This window comes from Nilaparvata lugens, chromosome 1, assembly GCF_014356525.2.
Source record: "Nilaparvata lugens isolate BPH chromosome 1, ASM1435652v1, whole genome shotgun sequence".
Lineage (NCBI taxonomy): Eukaryota > Metazoa > Arthropoda > Insecta > Hemiptera > Delphacidae > Nilaparvata > Nilaparvata lugens.
The window spans coordinates 22348056-22371368 of NC_052504.1; the positions used below are offsets into that span (position 1 = coordinate 22348056).

The window sequence follows — 23313 nt, forward strand, 5'->3', positions numbered from 1 at the left end:
CAGATAATGCAGAAAACGCTCGCGTCTACCCTGTGTGATGGGTCGCACCCAAGTGAATCGATCACGCACTGCAGGTACAGAGGCAGGGTTGGTGGAAGTTGGCGATTCCACATTGCAGCCGAGTGCCAAGTGGTCACTGAGGAGAGGATTTTATGTTATTGCCAATGTTCAGATTTGTAATCACATTATCGAGGCAAGCATCCAATCTAGTGGGCTGCCAGTTAGCCCAACTTTGCATGCACTAGGGATACAAATGCGAATTCATGCTCTTTTTCAACACAGTGCATAGAAATGTGAATGCATGCAAAGTGGGCAATCACAGATGTGTCTATATAAATAGCAACACCATCACACTGGAACTCACTTCGACAGAAGTAGGCTACCAACTCACATCCAGCAATTTTAAAAAGTTTTAGATCATCCAAGCACATCCAATGCTCAGACAGACACAGCAATTTAAATTTCATGTTAGAGCTAAGAAACAATTCCAGTCCATTCACTTTATTTTTAAGGCATTTCACATTATAAAAAAGGATGTCAAAAAGCAGTTTATCACAAGGAAAATCATACATGGAAACACAATCGTCAGAATCAATTAGTCTCTCAGGTGAGGAGACTGTTTTGGACTGCCTAAAAAAACATTAGATGATGGCTTATTTTTCCTGTTTGCACGGATGTATTTTTTAACTTCGGTCCCCTCCGTCCAAAATTCAGCAGACAGCACACTATCAAAGAACTTATCGGCTACAGCCAACTTGAAAGAGGAATAGGAGTTCAATTTTTGGCAGTCAAATTCCGAGCTGGCTATGCCAGACTGATCCAGATACGTAGTAGCTTCAGACACCGTCACTTCAGGCTGTAGCCTAGATACAAAGATTGACCTACGCTTAACAACCGTTCTCAGAGGCAAAACACCACTCTCAACAGTCACAGTGGAAGAACGTTTTACTGAGCCAATAATATGTTTTGACTTTTTCCTTGTATTGTAATTATAAGTATTTTAAAACATTAGTAATTTCTCTTCTTTGATTAGACATTGTTATAGGAATACGTCTATTTTAATCAATATCTAATGAGAATCAAAATTTGAATAAATGAAATTTCTCATTAATTTCCATTTATTTTAATCATTTTTTTCTGTTATAGGTACACGAAGCAAGGCAGTCTAAAAGATCACACAGAATGTGCACCGAATAATGGATATTACTTTTTACCTTTATATGATAAAGGTGGATACTTATTGAAGGTATAATAACTTACTTAATATAAACTTACTTCATTGATCTTTTAACAAATTTGTTTTCAAATTTTAGTCTTCCAATTACAGTTTTGGAGATACAGGCTACTCCTTGTAGGACTTGAGAGTATTTAAAGAGGATAAAATTATATTATTATTAGGCTATAATGATAATATCAGTTGACCTCCAAATTACGTCTTGCGCCCAACCCGCCATTACAAAAGGTGGATGGTTTATCCAATAAAATGGATTATCTAGCTTATGCTAGAAATCTTAAAATCGAAGTTGATATGTTTTTTATAAGCCATATAAAACAATTATATTTTGACCACTTACAAGGTATTCAAACTATGCTCTGTACTATTTTTTCTGCGTAAATATTGAACAAAACGAGTAATTAAAATACAAGACATACGAATTCATTCTTCACCTTCTACACCCTACTAAATTTTCTCTGGACAGTAACAAATGTCAGTTACGTCAATAGAAGATTATTAAAAAAACATTTTAAACTGTGATAGCGACGTTGAATAAAACTTGTTGTCTATTTCAGATTGATCCACCAAAAGGCTGGACATTTGATCCAGTTGAAGTGCCTGTGAATTTTGATGGCGCTACAGATCTATGCAGTCTAGGAAAGGATATAAATTTCCATTTTAAAGGATTCGCTGTGACTGGAAAGGTAATACATTTTAATACTTATTAAATCGTATTGCTTTGTGTATAAAATATACCACATTATATCAATAACAAGCGGAATTTTTGTATAGTCTAGAAATGATAGCTTGTATGATTTTTAAAGCTACTAATTTGCCCTATCCTAATGGATCTATCCAATTCTTCCATTATTAGAGTTCACAAAAGCAAATTCTACCATTCAGTCACGTCACAGTAGCTGTATTTGTTTTCAGTTTAATATAAACCACCAAACAATAGTTTGTTTCATTTGGTGATGCCAAAGCTTATCTTACGCCATTTTTCATCAAGCGTTTGCAATGTAAAAACAAACACAATAAAAGTCAATTAGCTAAATGGTGTGGTGTGCTGAAAAACAATTACCTTGCCAACTATGGTTTGCCATGTAATGGGCGTGATTTTTTTATCTTTTTTATAAATTGTGTATTTCCAGGTTACTAGTGCTGGCAGTACTGCGGGCCCGGCGGGAGTTACGCTTCAATTGCTCGATGAGTCGGGAAAGCCTAAACTTGAAGTATCAACAGGGAAAGATGGCAATTTCATATTTACACCGGTGCTTCCAGGAAATTATATCATCAAAGCATCTCATTCCAAGTAAAATATTGTTCTTGTTCTTTTTCTTATATGATTCTTGGAAATTCTAAATATGTAAAATAGATCAGGATGGCCGTCACTGTTGAGTTCATTTAGCCAAAGACAACATTGCAATTCTAATACAGAAAGTAGTTTTGTATTTAATAGTTTTGTTCGCTAACCTCGAACGGCGTGTGACTTCATTCTAGATTTTTGTTGTTTGCTTGCAACATAGTTTCACTTTTTTTAATGTTAATCACTGTTGTATTTCATCTACACTACTTTTCAATTTCTATTTCAGTGGATTGTTTATCTGAATACTTGTAAATTGTTGAAGAATTGATTTATTTTTCTCTCAGATGTATTTATAAATAATTTGTATTTAATTTATATCGGAATGAGTTTTGGGTTTATATGCCTGTTGTTTCCAACCTGATTTCGTGTGAATAAATAGTTGATAATACCGTATTCTTTATTCTTTGATTATTATTCAAATAAAACTCGTTGTAAATAACCTTAGAAAAAATAAGGAAATCCTTGTGCTAATTTTTTCCTGAATTTCAGTAGTATGAGACTTTCCGAAATAAGGCTAGTCTTTCACGCAGAATATATTTAGCATAAATTATATGTTTGAAGTTTTGGTCTTTGTATATTTTCTCTCATGTAATTATTATCTTTTTCGCCAAGAATGATGCCCACAATAGGCTTGTGTAAGAGTAGTGAGGGGTAAAATTATGAGATGAGTGGACCTAAAGCTTAGGTGGTTCCGAACCACCGGGAAGCGATTTTCAACCTTATAAATGGTATTTAGAGGAGTTCGGCTCTTGAAGTGGTCACCCTTTCAACGGGAGTAGCCGGCGCATGGAGCTTAATTTATTGATACCTTATCAAAACCAATCTATCTGTTTAAACCAATCTTGTCTATCTGTTGCTTCAATAATTAATATTTTATACTTTCATCGCCATGCTTTTTCATATTATTTTCACCAACTAATTTGACGATACTTCAGTGTAAATCTCAATTTGATAAACGTTTGTCTGTTTCAGATGGATGCTCTCCAAAAAAGAAGTTGCAATCTCAGTGAAGACAGGCAATGCCGTTGTCCCAGCAAACAGTCTTGTTGTTACTGGCTATGAGGTTTCTGGATCTGTCACCAGTGACAAAGAACCCATCACTGGAGTCACATTCATCGTTTTTGGAGACAAGAAACCTGTAAGTCGATTATTAAATCATAATTTATCTTTTTTATTTGATATCTGAGTACATTTGTTATCAAGTTTTTATGAAAAATTACATTGACTTCATATAATTCCTAAAATAATACGTTTTTCAGAATATGTAGAAGCTATAATGAAATGTCATCCAAAGTTAATATAAAACTGACTTAATGTTGTTGACGAATTTCCGTCTATGCAATCATGATTATTTTCTTTTCAAGATTACCGTCCAAAACATATTTATGATAGATCTTATAAGTATTAGGAATATAAGGAATTGAATGATGTAATATATAAATCACCTTCTTCAGTCTATGTAGTCAAATTATATAGGCTAATTCCCTTAGTCAATTTAGAATTTCTAGTATTAATTTCAACTCCTAAATAGCTTTAGTCTTTTACCCTGTCAATAAGCTTTATACCTTGATCAATCGCGACCTTACAAAAAAATACTGTATGTTTACCTGTAGCAATCACTTGAGAGTTGGAAAATTATCCAATTGAAAACAGTCAAATAATAAATTATCCAATGCAATTTTTAGGAGAAACCACTGATGGGATGCGACCAATCTCACGTATCAGGATTCAGCACTACTAGTCCAGAATTGAAAAATAAGTTGCTTATTTGTCACGTGGTGTCTGATGCGTCGGGACGGTTCTCTTTCCCGTGTCTGCCGTCGGGCAAATACGTGGTCATCCCGCATTATAAGGGAGCTCAGAATATCAAGTTCGATGTCCAGCCTCCGCTGCTCGAATTCGCTGTTGAACATGACAGTGTGGCACTACCAACTCCTTTCCAGGTATTTCAAATGAAGCATTTCTGAGCAAATGTGATATCAGCTTAAGTCTGAAATTATGTGTAGTCTGGTGAAAGTTAGCTTCAACAATGTCATACCCTTACAGTATAAACAAATTGAAATAGAAAATGACATTGGTTTTTTTGACTAATGGTTTTTCTAATCTTCTGCGCTGTCAACCATTTTATTATTTATTCAGTGCATTTATTATTTTCTAACTTTTTATCATTCGTTTGTTTTGATTTTATTGTTCCAGCCTTGGTCATACAACTTGTCTTATGACTTGAAAATTGATTACTTTAGAAACTTTAAAGACAGGGAATTTCAGTGGGGTTTTCCTGCATGCTAGTTCTTGTTTTGGGGCCCTGGAATATAGAAATAAATGAGTATTTCTGTGTTCTTGATAAAAAATATCTCCATACTGTTCTCGTTTATTTCCAATCATGAATTTATTCAGCAAAGTAAATTGACAACTCAAAACAGAGAAATAAGATGAATTGTTGCGTTTAAACGCATATTATGACTGATTGAAAATTTATTTTTATCGTAGTCATTCAATTTCAGCTGTTTTACATCCATGAAATCAAGCCGGTAAACATCTGATTGTAGAACAAATTAATAAACATAGGATTCTCATTACAGCATGCTATACTGTAATAAAATGATGTTTTCTTCACAGTCAAGTATGTTTCCTATTTCCGAATTTGGAACAGCAAAACTGGTACGAAAACCGCCTTTTAGCGCTCCAGGTGGAAGTTTTGTCAACTACAATCAAGAAATTCCTGATTCGAAACTTGTAAACTAACTAGGTTATGTTTATAGAATGCATTTATAGTAATGTCAGCACTTAGACCAGTTATAGAATAGACACGCTGGGAAGTCTAGCCTCTGAAGCCATCATCTACTGTCATATCTCCAAATCGTGACGTCATCATCGGATAGAAAACTTTCAGATTGTGTCTATTTCAGAAGGATGTAAATTATTATTCATTAAAATGGTAAACTCCAGCTGCGCTCCCGCAGAAATAGACACAATCTGCTATGGAAAACAATGTAAACAAACTCTACAGAAAAGTTTTTTATCTGATGCTGACGTCACAATTTGGAGATATGGCAGTAGATGTTGGCTTCATCGACTTTCAGTATGAATATACAATAGGCCGTGTCTATTCTATAACTGGTCTAAGTGTCAGCACAAGCAGGTAATGTTTACTGTTTCTCAATTAGGCCTATTATTTTCTAGATTATTATGACAAAAAATAGTGTAAGTCACTTGGACGTGAATGTCTTTTGCAGTGCTCGAATGAAATTCTAGTCTCGGCTAACGCCTCAACTAGGAACATCATTCTCGCCTGCAAAAGGGTCCTTCCCGTCCTTGTGACTCAAGATACTATTTCAAATAGCACGTTAGCTGCAAAGCTGTGAATATAATAATATAAATAGAAATATTCAACTTTAAAAGAGTTCTCAGCCATTTTGCATTGTTATTTTTGTAGGTGAAAGGATTCAGTGTAAGTGGCAGAGTATTGTGGAGCAAAGATGGCAGACCAATGGCAAAAGCGAGTATATACATAAAGAATAAATTGGTCGCCACAACGCAGACTGATGGCACCTTCCATCTTGATAGCATGAGAGCTGGCACTTATCTTATCTCAGTTAAAGCTGGTAAGCTGTTATAAGCTGCTTCTCTGTCAATGAAACAATCTCTATTAATGGTTCAAAAATCCAATTTTTGAATAAAGCCTTGAAATATCATTTCATTTCAAATAATTATTTGAAAAAAATGATTATTTGTGTCTCTACTTTTGTTATAAAGCCTTTTCGTTTCAATTTCTAGTTATTTTAAGGATTTTTTTCAAGCAACTCTCACCAGCGGGCAAAGAGTTATCTTTTTGCTGGTGAAGCCTAATTCAAAATTCAAATTCAAATTTTATTTATTCAAACTCACAATATTCACATTCAGAATCAATAAGAAAAACAAAACACTCAGCTCAGTAAGATAAAAAATAATTAATGGAAGATTAATAAAATAAATACTGGTATGTTTTATTAGATATACGGTAAATTTGTGAATCGGAATAAAAAATACTACCTGCTGGAAGTATACAATACTCCACGTTTGCAAGCAGGAATGAATATCACTTCAACTACTTTTAAATGCATGAATAAAAGGAGAAAGAAAAAGAAAAGAGAAAGATAAGACTAGCAACCATTCACTCTCACATTCACACACCTTGCACACTTTCCAAAAACAGCTCATCTTACTAATGCTTATTGCCAGCCACCAAAATTACATTTTAACTACGAAATAACATTGAATAAGGATTCTAAATGGTCAGGCATAAGACCTCTGAGCCATCTAAGAATTCTTTTTTGAAAACAAGTTGATTTTGAAGCCTCTTGATTTCAATTGGGATATTATTAAAAAACTTGGGGCCAAGAAATACAAACGATTTCTGGAAACAAGTGGTATACGATTTGGGAAGTCTCAGTAAATCAGCTGTCACTCTCCTAGTTTGATAGCTGGGAACATCCCTGAGCAACGTATGACCACCGTTTCCAGACATTACAAAGAACATATACAGGACCTTAAACACATACATATATCTAAGAGGCAAACATCCAAGGCACTGAAATAGAGGAAAAGAATGTTCATATCTACCCTTTCTATTTATAACACGGACTATCGATTTCTGCACCGTTATCAATGGCTTCAAGTGACAAATATAGGTGGAGCCCCAACAATTAATACCATAACTTATTTTTGGATCAACAAATGCAAAATATAACTGCCTAAGAACATTTAAAGGGAGAAATTTATTCAAGAAATAGAATTTTCGCAGGACGAGTAACAGATAGTTTTTTATGATAGATATATGCTGAGACCAGTTAAGCTTTTCATCAACAATCACACCTAAATATTTAATGGCATTGGTCTGACCAACGACCTCACAGTCACAGTCATTCCGATCACAGGCACCATGAAACTTCAGTGCAGAAGGCAGTGTCCATGGTGTTGTTAATGTGAACAATATATATTTTGTTTTTGTAAGATTGAGCTGTATTCTATTGTGCCTGAACCAAAGCAATAGCTTATCCAAATCATCCTGCATCATTCTCTCTAAGTTGGGGCCATCCAGTCCACAATATGCCAAGGCAGTGTCATCTGCAAAGGACACAGGCATACCATTGAACTCACACGAATAGAGATCATTTATAAAGATGAGAAACAAGATTGGTCCAAGGACGGAACCCTGTGGTACACCACAGTCCACTCCCCGAACCTCACTCTTCACTCTCCCAATAGTTACATATTGCTGCCTGTCCTTCAAATATGAAGAGAACCAATCCAGAACCATGCCCCTGATACCAGCCTTAGATAATTTATTCAACAAGATTGAATGGTTAACCGTGTCAAATGCCTTTCTGATGTCCAAAAACAGTCCTGCAACACAGCGCGCTGGCCTGAAGTTGAAGCCACAGAAAACAACCGACATGAATCTTTCAAGAGCCATTTCAGTATTCATGCGTTCACGAAAGCCAAACTGTTTATTATAGAAAAAGTTATATGAGTTGAGGAAATTGAGAAGTCTTCTTTTCACTATCTTTTCCAATATCTTTGAGAAGACAGACAGCAGAGATATAGGTCTATAATTGTTCAACTTAAATCTAGAACCGGATTTGTAGATTGGCACCACTCTTGCTAGCTTCATCCTAGAAGCCTAAATTTCGTGCCTAGAAATTTTATAATTTTTTTCTTCTCTCATGTATATGTAATTGTATTATGAACTTTTTATTTTTATTTTTGCTCGTGTATGTATGTGTATGATGTGTAAATTATTGTTTGTTTCCTTTTTGGCAATAAATGAATTTGAATTTGAAAAAAATGAGAAGTCAGAATGTGAAAGTGTGAGAAATTGAAAATATTTGTGAATAAGAGTGCATGAGCCTTGCTCTTAATAAAGTTGAAAAGCTGAGTGATTGTCTAATAAACCACCAATGTGTGAAATTCTCTTTTAACTTGAGTTAGAATTGAACTGTTCATCAACCAGCGTGTTAAATTTTTTATTTATCTCGAATGATGCCCACATGAGTTTTTTGTTTATGCGTGGGTGATGGAAAGTGCGAGAATAATTTTATGAGATGATCGACAAACTTCCATTCCTTCCGGCGGGATTCGAACCCACGACCAGGTAGCGCTAGCAGACTTAAGGGTGTGTAACGCCTTAGTCGTCTCGGCAAACCGGACCAGCAAATCACTTTATTGAAATAAATTGATGTATTCATTTTTATTGGAATAAATCTTTGAATTTAATGTATATAATAAACCCGTTTCTCTTTTATAATAACTGTCAAATAACTAATAATAAATCATGGACTTGTTTACTTTTATTCGTTTTTTCATATTGCTTGTAGATTACTGACAAGCCTGGCAAAGAATCATTATACTCCCAAGTAATCCAAGACTTCACTGTCATACACATTCCTTATAGGCAGCACAAACATTCTTCAGTATGCATTGTTTTTACACCTTATTATTTCCCTCCACAGATGACTATATCCACAGAATCCTAATATTCTCATGTAATCCATAAGTTTACTGTCATCTACATTCCTTATATTCATCAAACCTTCCCCAATATTCATTGTTTTTACATCATGTTATTTTCCTCCACAGATGATGTACTATTCAAGGAAACTGAAGTGAAAGTGACACCAAAAAGTCCGGTGCTCGATGACATAGTGCCCGACTCGTACAAAGTGTGCGGCAAAGTGAAGCCTTCCTCGCAGTCGACGCCGGTGCAGTCACGTGACGTCCAGCTAGTGGCGAAGGAGTCGGGTGCTGCGACTACTGTGAAGGTGCAGAGTGCAGCTGGCGACTTCTGCACGTTTGTTGCGCCGGGCGTCTACCACGCATCTGTCCCTGTTACGGCTGACGAGAAGAGCAAGGGACTTCAGTGAGTACAACTATAGATAAGATAGCATAAGAAGATATCCCTTGGGATTTGGCGTTTATGTTCCAAATTACACTGCTACCTCGAGCCGATTGTCCTTGTAGTTCTTCGTGAAGCTATGTCACAGTATACATACAGTATGGAAACTCGGCTAGTACCCTGGCACAAAAACCCGCCATCTTGTTTGAAAGTTCCGCATTGTAATAGTATTGATGGGAGGTTCGGATCACTTTACTGATCCGGATCAATTGATCTCGTTCACGCGAGCCTATCAAAATACCAGGATTGGAACTTTATAACAAGATGGCGCAGTCACGTGACGTGTCTAGTATTTTTGTCATGTAAAAAGTATTGGTTGGATAGGCGTTTGATTGATAGTTTCCATTCTGTGGCTATGTGACATAATTTCTCATACATGGTTTATGTTCCAAATTTCGCTGTTAACTCGAGCCGATAGTCCTGGTAGTTCTTTTTCGTGAAGCTATGTGACGCTGGTAGTCTTTCATACTGGTAGAGAGTTAGTGGGAAGGATATTTTGAATATTCTTCCCAAAGAATGGACATTGATATGCTTTTAATGTGCTTTTTATGCTTTTAATTGATAAAGCTCCGCCAATTTATGTAGATGCATAACAACAATATTATCTATAGTTATTCCAAATTGCTTTTTTCATTTCATATACAGTTCAATAATTATTTTATTAGTCTATATTTATAGTTTATATGATTTGTGATTCTGTCCACGAATAAATAAATAAATATTATGTAAATTTATCTATAATTTTGCTGTATTGTAAGCTATTGTATATAAGTGTATAAACCAATATATATTTTATTTACATAAATAAAGTACTTAATCAATCAATCAATCAATAGTGTGTCGTTCTTAAATTCTCACCCGGCCAAAACACTAATAATAGACAGTAGTTTACAGTAATCGGCTTGAGTTAACAAAGATTCGGCTTGAAATTTGAAACATAAACGACCTATACCATGGAATATCATCATATACTATCTTTTCTCTACGGTACAACATACTTTCTGGATTGGGTAGAGTGAGATTCATTTCTAAGTGTCAGCATTGGCTGAATGGAGAGCATTGATTTTATTTGTAAGGAATGCTGACAGATAGATATGTTATTTATTGTAAAAAATATCATGGATTTTAAACGCATGTAAAAATTTTATGTTGAAATAAATGTATCATAAGTCAATACTGGCTTTTGATGTGTAAAAGGGTTGAGAAGAAAAACGAAACTTTGGCGAGTTGGTAGCCTATTGTCTAAAATTAATGAGTCTATTTATAGTTTTGCAATTATTATTGCTAGGTTATTATTAGTCAATAATACATGAAACATATTACCTGTCACATAATACCATAGAGGAAAGATGAAAGAAATTTTCAATAGATGAAATATATAACAATACTAGCCGTCAGGCTCGCTCCGCTCGCCATATTCGTCTAGCCAGGGGGCTCCGCCCCCTGGACCCCCGACTGGATCGTCCGAAAATGAGATCAGCGGGTTAGCTTCGCTCGCCTGCATAATGTAAACATTTTCCCTCTATTACTTGATGAAAGAACTGAGAAAAACGCAAAAAACCGCTAATATTGGGTGTATTACTTTTTTATTACTCCGTGGCTCTACAACCCATTGAGGGTCTTGGCCTTCCGCAATATGCCTCTCCATTCGTCTCGGTCTTGCACCTTTCTCCTCCAACCTCTGATACCCATTTCTTTCAGGTCATTCTCTACGTCATCAATCCAGCGCATTCTCGGTCTTCCCTTTAATCTTCTTCCACCTGGATTCATTCTGTGGACTTTTTTCGCACTCCTGGAGTCACTCATTCGTTCAAGGTGTCCCAGCCAGCTAAGACGCCTAACTTTTATCTCACTCACAATGTCTGGGTTTCCGAAAAGCTCTCGTAACTCCTGATTAGTACGTATCCTCCATTCTCCATTACTGAAGATAGGTCCATATATTTTCCGGAGGATTTTTCTTTCCCAGACATTAAGTAGCGCTTCGTCTTTTTGAGTTAGGACCCAAGTTTCTGCACCATAAAGCACTACTGGTCTAATAACGGTGATATATACTTGTATTTTCACTTTCCTAGTGATGAGCCGGGAATTCAAAAAATGTTTCATGGCATAATAGCATCGATTACCTGATTATAAGGTAATATTGGGTGTATCTTTGGCGTTATTTCAAATTCCTTCTAACACATCATTATTACACCCCAGCTGAGCTTCTGTACTAAATTTGAACATTTTCTGTTCATTTGTTCTCGATAAAGCTGAGAAAACGCTGGAAAAACGCAGATTTTGGGCATATCTTTGGACATTTTTCCAAATCCGTTCTTAGTGCGCCTCTAAAGGGCCAACTGAACATACCTACTAAATTTGAACGTTTTTGGTCCGGTAGATTTTTAGTTCTGCGAGTGAGTGAGTGAGTGCCATTTCGCTTTTATATATATAGATGCTATCTTTTCTCTGTGATAATACTTAATATTTTCCAAAATTATGTATGAAGTATGCATTATGGTTAAGTTTGTCTTCTTTGGTTTCCTATTGTGACTAATTACTAATGTGAAAATAATGCAATTATGACTAATTCTAAACTAAACAAAAACTTTTATACTATTCTGTGCCGGGCACTGTCTTTAATTCAGGCCTTTTCCCAAGTTATAATAGTAAATTTAATACGCAATAGACTAGAGCCATTATTGTAAGTGAGTTAGCGAAATAAATTATTTTCTCTCTCTATTATGAACGGCCATGACTTCGAGTTTCCCATGATAGATATTTAAAAATTGTGGCTCCGAGTCGTCGAGGAATGTAGATTATGGAATTATCTCTAAAACTTAGCCTTCTTGTCGCGACATAAAATGCGATAAGTTGGAAAACAGCAAGCATTGAAATTATAACAAACTACCGATTTTGCAGTTACTATTTGGTCCAAAGGCTGTAGAAGCCACGCGACGATTGGTCAAATTGATTCCATTCGCCCAATAGGAGACCTGTTTCTAAATACAGTAGTGGGGATTCCCCAGTCGAGAGACCAGATTACGTTCCGGAGGACACTTTGCTAGGAGCACTACGAGAGTAAAGATGTAGTCACTATGTTTCCCCCTTTTTGGGCAGGTTTATAAGTTTATTTCAGTAGTTAATGTAGGAGCTAGTTTTATTTTTTATTAATGTTTAAATTTACTAGTAGTGCCATGTCCTGAAAGGTTTAATTGTGTTTCTTCATCATGTACGAATAATTGTTTCTTCAAATAACCGCTAAGGTACGTAAAATAAGGTTAAAATAATTTAATTGATTGAAACTTCCATAAGAGTATTGAATTAATTAAGCCTGTTATTTTTCAAGTTAATAATATTGATTGAGAATAATCCTTTTGATTTTATTAGTGATGGAAGATAATTATAAATTTTTTTCTACAGAAGTATAGAAAGTTTTCAGTTACGTTACATTTGAGTTATTGTTTCTGGAGATATATTATCGTAGAGTATTGCTGAAAGTCAGGAAGATAGCCTTTAAATTGGAATGAAACTTTTAAGAATTGTTCATATTGAGTTTATGACATTTTTTAATTTATATTTTTCAGACTCTGTTTTCTTATGTCATTAAGGCTTTTGAATGATTTAGTAAATTTTTTATGATAGAAATCTTAATAGATGAAGAAGAAAGTTTTTCTTCTCCAGGAAATTAATATTAATGAATGTTCAAATTTTAATACAATTTAAATTATTTTCTATGTGTCTACTAATTTTATTTAATTAAAGGTGAATCTTATAAGGCAAACATTATCTTTCCTTAAAGTGAAATTTTCAATATTTTTTTCTTTTATTGTGTTATAAAGTGTCTTGTTTTATTAGGTGATAAATTCATAATTTCAGTTGATACTAGTTTTTGGACTTGTATTTGTAGGTAAATCAAATCATAAACTCTGGAATGTTCATTTTTAATTAAGGTTCTGAGCAGTTTTGGGCGAATGCCCGTTATTTACACTTGGATTGCGTCCTATAGTTCATAAATAATAAATAAAATAAATGTTGGCTGGCGCACAAGTTTCCAACAATACTAGCCGAGCTACTATATGAAAAATTATATTTGATTTCGCAAACCAAACGAAAAATATCATATAAGTTAGCATCATTTCAATTTGAATTATTTGTGAAGAAAGATCCATTAATTCTGATAAAAAGAATCAGTAGTTTAAAGATAAAAATCTATATAAAATGAGGATTCAAAGAATGAAAGAATTTAATTAATTGTAATCAATAGATAACTCCTGTTTTAGCTTTTGATGAATTGTAGGAAGAGTTAGAAATTAATGCTGTAATACATTTATTTACAGCGGTTCATGTGTGTCCCCAAACCAACTTCTTGTACTACCACCCCTTTGGTTCCGCAACTTTATGTAAAACCGCTTCAAGACACCCGTTCAGACGACAGGTCTAGGGACGTAAGAGGACGTCGCCGTCAAGCCAAATTCAACCGGTAAAAGCTCACCGCCAAAAACAAGGTACTGTAACCCCGACGATAAAGCAACGTACAAACCAACGAAAGTGCAGTGTAGTGAAACAAAGGTTCATTCGAGAATGTCAATCAAAAGTGGGGATTCAAAATTATTATGAAATGGGTTATATGGGTTACTATCGACGAAACTTGGGTTCAACGGGCTTTTCTTTCTTGAGTAATTTTATGTTGAAGTTAATTATTTGTTATTTGATGACTGATATTGTTTGGTTTTGTGACGTATTGCTATCTAAACGGGGATAGTAATGCGCCCCCGAATCAGATGAAGAATGTCAACAAAGTAACATGAAATTGTTGTTTCTGTTGTTCGATTTTAGTTGCCAATGTTTATTGAAACTGTTTGTATTTTTCAATTATTTCAAATTGTAGTGATTTTCTATAGTATAAACCTATTAAATCAGGCATGGCAAGATTAATTGAAGTTTTCTTGACTCTAGCCCGTTCACCTGCATGAATTAGGTATAGACTCAGGTATTTTCTAGATGTGTCGGCCTATTTCTAAATTCTAAATTTTATTCAAAATTATCTTCTCAGGCACACAACTGCGCCACTCTGCTGTCTAGAGATATTTAAATCTCTGGAATTCAAATTTTCTAAAAAATTAAATTTTTCATAACTTACTCTAATAATACTAGATCAATTTTTCTGAGTCTATACTTAATAATTCATTCTGTGAACGTGTTAACTGTCAATATTTTGGGTTTGGAGTTGAATGAATAATTTATTGTTGCTACTCCAATTTTTCTGAAGTTTAAATAATTGTAGATGAAACAGGAAAGTTATTCAGTTATGTTAAACCATTAAAATGATAATCTTTTGAAGTGCTTAAAGATAAAGTCAAGTATCATTGATGCTTAAGTTGAAAGTATTCTGAAACTTCATATTGAAATTGATCATTGATATTGAAAGGTTTAACGTTAGAATAAAAATGAGTAGAAGAAACTAGGACATGTGAGAAAAAACTGATTCTAAGTGCTGAATAAATTTTTTGTATTCTGTAATTCCGTGAATGATGATAGAAATTATTGTAATGTCAACGTACGTATTCTGGTCTCACGCATCGGGTACTTGAGTATCATCATAGTATAGTAGAAGGGAAAGTGAATATTGAGAGATTTTAGTTTAAAACCTGAATAATAATTTATTAGTTGGAGAAATTAGAAAACGTGAAACTGATTCCAAATTAATGCTAAATTTGTGATAAGGTTAATCTTTTGTAAGTTTGTGCGAAGGGATTGAAATCGTAACACTATGGCTTCCAGCCCGCGTTCCCCGGCCATCAGCCCGGTTAAGGTTAATTTTTGGGATGTCAAAGAGGACATAGAAAAAAATTTCGATCTTGGTCTTTTGTATTCGCGTAGTATCAATCCAAACTATCTGCTAAAAGGGGAATTACTTTTCGAACTCAATTCATTCGGTTGGTCTAGTAATGTTGATTGTGATGTCGCTAATTTGAGACAACAATACCGTCAAATACGCGGTGAGGGTAGTGGTAGAATCCATCGCGCGGTGTATGATGAAGACAGGTCCCGACTCGAATTAAAGAGTATCAATGAAATTACTGCTAAAATTGATGAGTGGTTACCTCAACTGAAAACTGGTTCCGATGCTGAAAAGAAAGAATCGTTCAATCGAATAGTGAACCAATTCTTACACGTATTGAATAGAATTATTCACCTGTCTCATTATGCTCAGGAGAGGTCTGATTCCGAACTGATTAACGAAATCCAGAAACGCCTTGCAACCCTGGAGGCGGCTTACCCCGTTATGTTGCAAGTACAAAAGGAGGTCAAAAGTCGCGCCCCGTCCCCAGCTCCGGTAGTATTCACCACCCCTGTCTTAAGTCCATCGCTTTTTGATTTCCCGGGGACAAGTGGTGTAGATAAAGTAGATGTAGGAAAAGTAGAGGTCCCCGCCCCACCACCAGTTTCTAATGAACACGGCGACACAGAGCACATTCCACCTGCATTGGTTATCGCACCGAAAGAAACTCAAACTTTTGATTCATGCTTGGGACTGAACCCTAACAGTATACGCATTGAATGCCCCCGTCAATTTGTTCCGATTAGGCAATCAGTCAGTAATATCACGTCTACTAGGGCGCTACCTCAAAGTGTACCTCAATCAGGCTATACACCGGTGTTCAATACGATTTATAATCGTCTCCCTAACCCGATCGAACATTTATTGCGTGATTTGCCACACACTGATGGTTTAGTCGTGGACAAATTGTTGAAATTCATCGCTCTGTCATTAAAAATTTCAACTCAGTTCGATTTGCCGGATGTACAATTGTTCCAGATCCTTCAACCTTTCTCTCTAGGACCTCTAGCCGATCGCATAAATTTTGCTATTAATTCTAATTATACATTTGATCAGTTTCATGCTGAGGTTCTAAAATATTTTGTGCCGCAAAGATTATTGGCCGTCATTGAAAGGGAGGAATTCTACCGACTCCAGAGAACAGGCGAACCGTTGTCCGCCTACATAGTATCAATTAAAGAGGCCGCGAAATTATTACGTTTAAATTTAATCGAATGTGAAATTGTGAATACCATTTGTTCGGGACTTAATCCTGCCGAAAGATCCAGACTTATCTTCCATAGTCGTCCTCAGACATATAAAGAATTGATTGATATGAGCGTACAAGCTCAAAACTTGAGTTTCGCCGATGAAGAAAGAAACCGAGTTGAACGGCCTAGGAACGATAATTATAGGTCAGGTCCTAACCCGCCTAGTAGGAGTAATGAACAACTTGAACAAAGGTGTTTCTATTGTAAGAAAGTTGGTCATATTGCTCGATTCTGTCATTCTAATCCCAACAACTCACGTTTTCGAAATAACAATAATGCCCAAGGTCAAACACAAGTTTCCTTTACTAAGCGTGACAATGAGGTGAAATGTTATACTTGTAATAAGATCGGTCATTATTCGCGCGATTGTAGAAACCGGAAAATATGACTAGGACAAACAAAAGAAAAACGTACCGCTTCCATGATAGTTAACCAGTCTGACAAAAATTCCACCTATTCGCCTCAGTGTTATATCCAACGGGCTAGACGACATGGTGTTAAGAAAAGCACTAAGAAAAGGGTTAGTAGGTCAAGAAAAAAAAGACACCCTTCCCACGGAAAGATTAGAGGTTTGTGCAATAATGTAATTCCTTTTATTTCCTGTTATTTAGGGTCTCCTAAAATACGGTCTGTTGCTTTAATTGATTCTGGAGCCATACGCTCGATTATTTCAAGAAAGGTTTATGATAACCTAGTGTCGAAAATTCCAAATCTCATTACTCAGAAAGAAAACATTAGTTGTACAACTGCCAACAACACGCAGCTATTGCTTCATGAGTCGGTAATACTAAAAATCAAGGTAGAAAATTTCAGCTGGTATTTCAAATTCTTCATTACCAATGATGTACCTTTTCCAATGATTTTAGGTTGTGATTTCATAAGTTATTCCAAATTAATACTTGACTTGTTTAATAGAAGATATTTCTTTGGTTTCAAACCCAATTACAAATTCAAATTCGAAGAAGATTGGAAAGCAAAGTGCTCTGAACCTGTAAACTCTATCGCCGTGACAGAAGTTGCTGATAACTTATCGCATCTTGAACAATCCCAGTTGGAAGGAGTTCTTAATGAATTTAAAGATGTGTTATCCAAAAAATTAGGCAAAACTAATCTTACAGAATACAAGATTCGGTTAACTTCCACCGAACCCGTAAGAAGACCCCCATATCAATTAAATCCAATAAAGATGGAAATTGTTGAAGAAAAAATTAAGAAGATGTTAGCTGAGGGTGTTATTGAGCCAGGGATCTCAAATTATTCATCCCCCTGTTTCCTAGTAAGTAAATCCAGTAAAGACAATTTGAATAGTGATTCATGGCGACTTGTCGTTGATTATCGTTTCTTAAACAAAAAGGTGTCGTTAGATTCAGTCCCATTACCAAACATCGAAAATTGCTTCCACTTTTTCAATGGTGCTAAATACTTCTCAGTACTGGATTTGAATCAAGCGTATTATCAAATCCCCCTTGCTAAAGAAAGTAGACACTTAACTACGTTTTGTACTATGCGAAATACTTATCAATTCAAGCGTATTCCGTTCGGGCTGGCTACCGGTGCACAAGCACTTTCTTCGGTATTAGACCGACTGTTTGGAGATGTGAAATATAAGTTTGTTTTTCATTATTTGGACGATATAGTTATCTACTCTAAAGATTTTGATTCACACCTGGCACATATTGAGGCCGTACTGCTCCGCTTACGTGAAGCTGGTTTCACCGTCAATCCGGAAAAGGCTCTATTTGCAAAAAAACAGATTTCGTTTTTGGGTCACCTGATCAACCAAGATGGTATTTCTATTGATCCTTCTCGCACCAAGAATATTCGTGAATTTCCTACTCCCAAAAATCAAAAAGCTATCGCTCGTTTCATCGGGATGGTGGGCTACTTTCATAAATTTATCCCTAGATACGCTGAGATCGCCGCACCGCTCAATGATCTTCGAAAAAAAAATTGTAAATTTATTTGGGATGAAACTCATGAGCAAGCCTTTCAAGGGTTGAAAAAGGCCATATCTTGTCCTCCTATTTTGAAGACGGCCGATTTCTCTAAGCAATTTGTTCTCCAAACGGATGCCTCTTCAACGGCCATATCTGCTGTACTTTCTCAGGAATTTGACGGTATTTTTCACCCTATTGCTTATGCCTCAAAGAAACTGAGTCAACAGGAGTGCAAATATTCAACCTACGAGCTTGAATGTCTAGCGGCGATTTACGGGATGGAAAAATTTAGATTGTACCTTCAACATTCCAAATTTAAATTATTGACTGATAATTCTGCTCTAACTTGGATGCTCAATAACCCCAAAAATACGGGAAGAATTGGCAGATGGATTTTGAAATTGTTAACCTACCAATTCGAAGTCACCCACATACCCGGGCGATTAAATGTAGTGGCCGATTGCCTTTCAAGAATGTATCAGGATGAAATTAGTACCGAAGAAACTCCAGAAAGTTCAAAATTTGAAATCGAACCTTTGTTTAGTATGGTGAATTCGTTGAAGTTGTCTGATTTCCCTCTAGTCTTCACCGATATTAGAGTTCATCAAGACAATGACCCCTTTTGTAAAGATATTCTCGAAAAAATTGATAAGAATGAAGAACAATTCCCGTACAGTTTACGGAAAGGTGTTCTAGTTACTGAAGTTAGGACTAGCGATCAGCTGAAGATAGTAGTTCCTAGAATTCTCATCCCCCTTGTATTCAAGTATTATCATGAGACCTCCATTGGTGGACACTTGGGCCTTGCAAAGACCACACATAAGATTCTAGAACATTTTTATTGGCCCGGACTTAGAAAGGATATTGCCCAACTTGTAAAGTCATGTGATATTTGTGGACGTAGTAAACCTTCCACTAAACAAAATTATGGTTTTCTTGCTTCTAGAGTTGACAATGAACCATTAGCTCGTTTCTATTGTGATTTAGTAGGCCCGTTAGTCAAAACTACTGAGGGATATACTCAGATTCTATCTTGCGTTGATTCGTTTACTAAGTTTTGTTGGTTAATACCACTTAGAAAAGGAAATACTGCAGCCGTAATTAGAGCACTGAAATCAATCTTTGTTAATTTTTCTGTGCCTAGAAGACTGGTGACAGATAATGCGACCATCTTCACTTCGACGTTGTTTAGAAATTTTTGTTTCCAATTAGGAATCCAACATATCACAACGCCCCCTTATTACCCCTGCCCCAATGTAGCTGAACGCGTGAACCGAAACTTGAAAAGCGCTCTGATTGCTTTTCACGCAGAATCGCAAACCAGATGGCATGACTGCCTAAGCTGGCTGCCATTGGCCTTCAACCTGGCTTCACATGATAGCACAGGGTGTACCCCTTTTTCACTTATGTTTAGGTATAGTCCCAATCACCCATTGCTTAATGCATGGAAGTTGGATGAGATTTTCCCCGAACGACTAAATTCGGGAACAGTTCAGATTTGGAGGAAGGCTCGAAATAATCTACTTCGAGCACATACGAGAGTGAAGGAGAGATATGATCGGCGTCGTGTCGATGTACCTTTCAAAACGGGTGATTTGGTATTATTACAAGCACATGTACAATCCAGCGCCGTTAATAAGATTTCTAGCAAACTCAGTTACAGGTGGAAGGGACCGTTCGTTATTAAGGACTGGTTTTCTCCGGTTACCGTATCGTTACACGACCCCGCCACCCAAAATTTTGTACAAAAAGCTCATGTCTCTCAAATAAAAATGTTCAACGGTTGAAACCACCATAAACAGCAATTTGAAAGATGACTACTTGAGTTATGTTGAAAAAAGGATACAGATCAGTCTATTGAAGGCAAGATTTTTTGTCGTGAGTTATAATTGGATAGGTTTTTGTGAGTATGGCGCCACTCTATAGCCTTGTCTCTATACACTCAACGAGATGATTCCTAATGAATGAGAAGGAGAAAGGAGAAAAAGAGTTATGATAAAGATATTTACCGTATTTGTTAGAAGGATTCATTACGGGTTCATGAAGGGTTTATTAGTCAAAGATTTTGTTACGTGACAATATAATGTATATAGAAGAAATTCCGGAATGTAAATAACTTGCGCAACTAGATTAGTCATTAAATTATGTTATTAACTTCGTAATATTAAATATATTTAGGTAGGTGAATTAGGTTTAATTTTATTTCATGCACGGCTGCATACTCGCGGTAAATGAAATAATTGTACAGTTTTCCCACGGTAGTAGATAATTGATTGTTTGGTAAATCGGGTGATGATCAATTTTTGAAGTCATCAACAGTCATAATATCCTATGTAGCAATGTATGTATGTGATGTCTCTAATAATAATAAGTTATTTAGCATAAGACGATTTATCATAATATTCTATACTATACCCATTTTCAATAGCTTAATACTCATCCATTCATAGTTAAGAATTATACATTCACATAGTTAGGAGTTAGTACATATAGATAAAATATATTCCATTCATAAAATAATAAGAATAATGTCTAAGGCCTCATATTTTATATTCTATTCGCTTTATATTTCATATTATTTTGTTGATATCCCTATTCTTTATTAGTTTACCTTCCGTGATTAATACAATTATAATCTTATCATAGGTTTATTCAGTTCAACTGATTCCGTTTTAGTTCACTTTAATACAATTCAGTGATAGAGATTTCCTGCTGGAATACAATAATGGATAGAAATTTTCATAGCTACGGAATGTACATCAAGCGTGTGTCATTGCTCTCCGATGACTCGCTAGCGTTGCAGTTTCAACCATTATTATCTTTGAATCGTAGTCTATGTAGAATAGTATTGCCTACTGAATTGCTTTATATTGTTAAAAATATATTGCACTCTCAACTCTATAGTAATGATAGTTAGATTTCAATACATTCAGCTGAGTGAAAAAGTTTCATCCTTTACTATTATGATCAAACGTACTTCATATTTTACAACAGCAGAGTAACATAGAACCAATTAAAACTATGATGTCTTTTAAACGTTTTCCCTTGTTAGAGTTTGCCAAGAAAATAACCAGGGACTCAATAAAGTGATTGAAGTATTCAAGATTATTATACTCGGTCCGTCTTTAGTACCTACTTAAAAGGTGGACACGTCCATATTGTTTTGTCCTGACTCTTGCCACAGTTTTAAAGACTCTTGCCACAAATCTCAATTAGTTATACATTTTGCTGAATTTCGGAATGATTAAAGAGATTTCTTTTGAAGAGGGCCCGCTTCAAATTGGATCCTACTATCAATCCAGAAATTCGACTCTCCAAATCATACAGAATGCCTCTATGGTAACATATCCTGATTAGATTTCTTTTTGCGTGTTTCACACCGGAAGGAAGGGGAGTGTGCCGGGCACTGTCTTTAATTCAGGCCTTTTCCCAAGTTATAATAGTAAATTTAATACGCAATAGACTAGAGCCATTATTGTAAGTGAGTTAGCGAAATAAATTATTTTCTCTCTCTATTATGAACGGCCATGACTTCGAGTTTCCCATGATAGATATTTAAAAATTGTGGCTCCGAGTCGTCGAGGAATGTAGATTATGGAATTATCTCTAAAACTTAGCCTTCTTGTCGCGACATAAAATGCGATAAGTTGGAAAACAGCAAGCATTGAAATTATAACAAACTACCGATTTTGCAGTTACTATTTGGTCCAAAGGCTGTAGAAGCCACGCGACGATTGGTCAAATTGATTCCATTCGCCCAATAGGAGACCTGTTTCTAAATACAGTAGTGGGGATTCCCCAGTCGAGAGACCAGATTACGTTCCGGAGGACACTTTGCTAGGAGCACTACGAGAGTAAAGATGTAGTCACTATGTTTCCCCCTTTTTGGGCAGGTTTATAAGTTTATTTCAGTAGTTAATGTAGGAGCTAGTTTTATTTTTATTAATGTTTAAATTTACTAGTAGTGCCATGTCCTGAAAGGTTTAATTGTGTTTCTTCATCATGTACGAATAATTGTTTCTTCAAATAACCGCTAAGGTACGTAAAATAAGGTTAAAATAATCTAATTGATTGAAACTTCCATAAGAGTATTGAATTAATTAAGCCTGTTATTTTTCAAGTTAATAATATTGATTGAGAATAATCCTTTTGATTTTATTAGTGATGGAAGATACTTATAATTTTTTTTCTACAGAAGTATAGAAAGTTTTCAGTTACGTTACATTTGAGTTATTGTTTCTGGAGATATATTATCGTAGAGTATTGCTGAAAGTCAGGAAGATAGCCTTTAAATTGGAATGAAACTTTTAAGAATTGTTCATATTGAGTTTATGACATTTTTTAATTTATATTTTTCAGACTCTGTTTTCTTATGTCATTAAGGCTTTTGAATGATTTAGTAAATTTTTTATGATAGAAATCTTAATAGATGAAGAAGAAAGTTTTTCTTCTCCAGGAAATTAATATTAATGAATGTTCAAATTTTAATACAATTTAAATTATTTTCTATGTGTCTACTAATTTTATTTAATTAAAGGTGAATCTTATAAGGCAAACATTATCTTTCCTTAAAGTGAAATTTTCAATATTTTTTTCTTTTATTGTGTTATAAAGTGTCTTGTTTTATTAGGTGATAAATTCATAATTTCAGTTGATACTAGTTTTTGGACTTGTATTTGTAGGTAAATCAAATCATAAACTCTGGAATGTTCATTTTTAATTAAGGTTCTGAGCAGTTTTGGGCGAATGCCCGTTATTTACACTTGGATTGCGTCCTATAGTTCAT

General features: G+C 35.3%; 1 protein-coding gene across 1 annotated transcript in view; it reads left to right on the top strand.

Annotated features, from left to right (window-relative positions):
- LOC111062151 (nodal modulator 1-like) overlaps window positions 1–23313 on the top strand; it is a 43501-nt gene that overhangs the window by 3701 nt on the left and 16487 nt on the right. Inside the window, exons 2-8 of the mRNA XM_039434024.1 lie at window positions 1147–1246; window positions 1792–1920; window positions 2368–2528; window positions 3555–3720; window positions 4268–4525; window positions 6019–6187; window positions 9201–9480. Coding sequence (XP_039289958.1) covers window positions 1147–1246; window positions 1792–1920; window positions 2368–2528; window positions 3555–3720; window positions 4268–4525; window positions 6019–6187; window positions 9201–9480 — 1263 coding nt within the window. The remainder of the gene's footprint in view (window positions 1–1146; window positions 1247–1791; window positions 1921–2367; window positions 2529–3554; window positions 3721–4267; window positions 4526–6018; window positions 6188–9200; window positions 9481–23313) is intronic.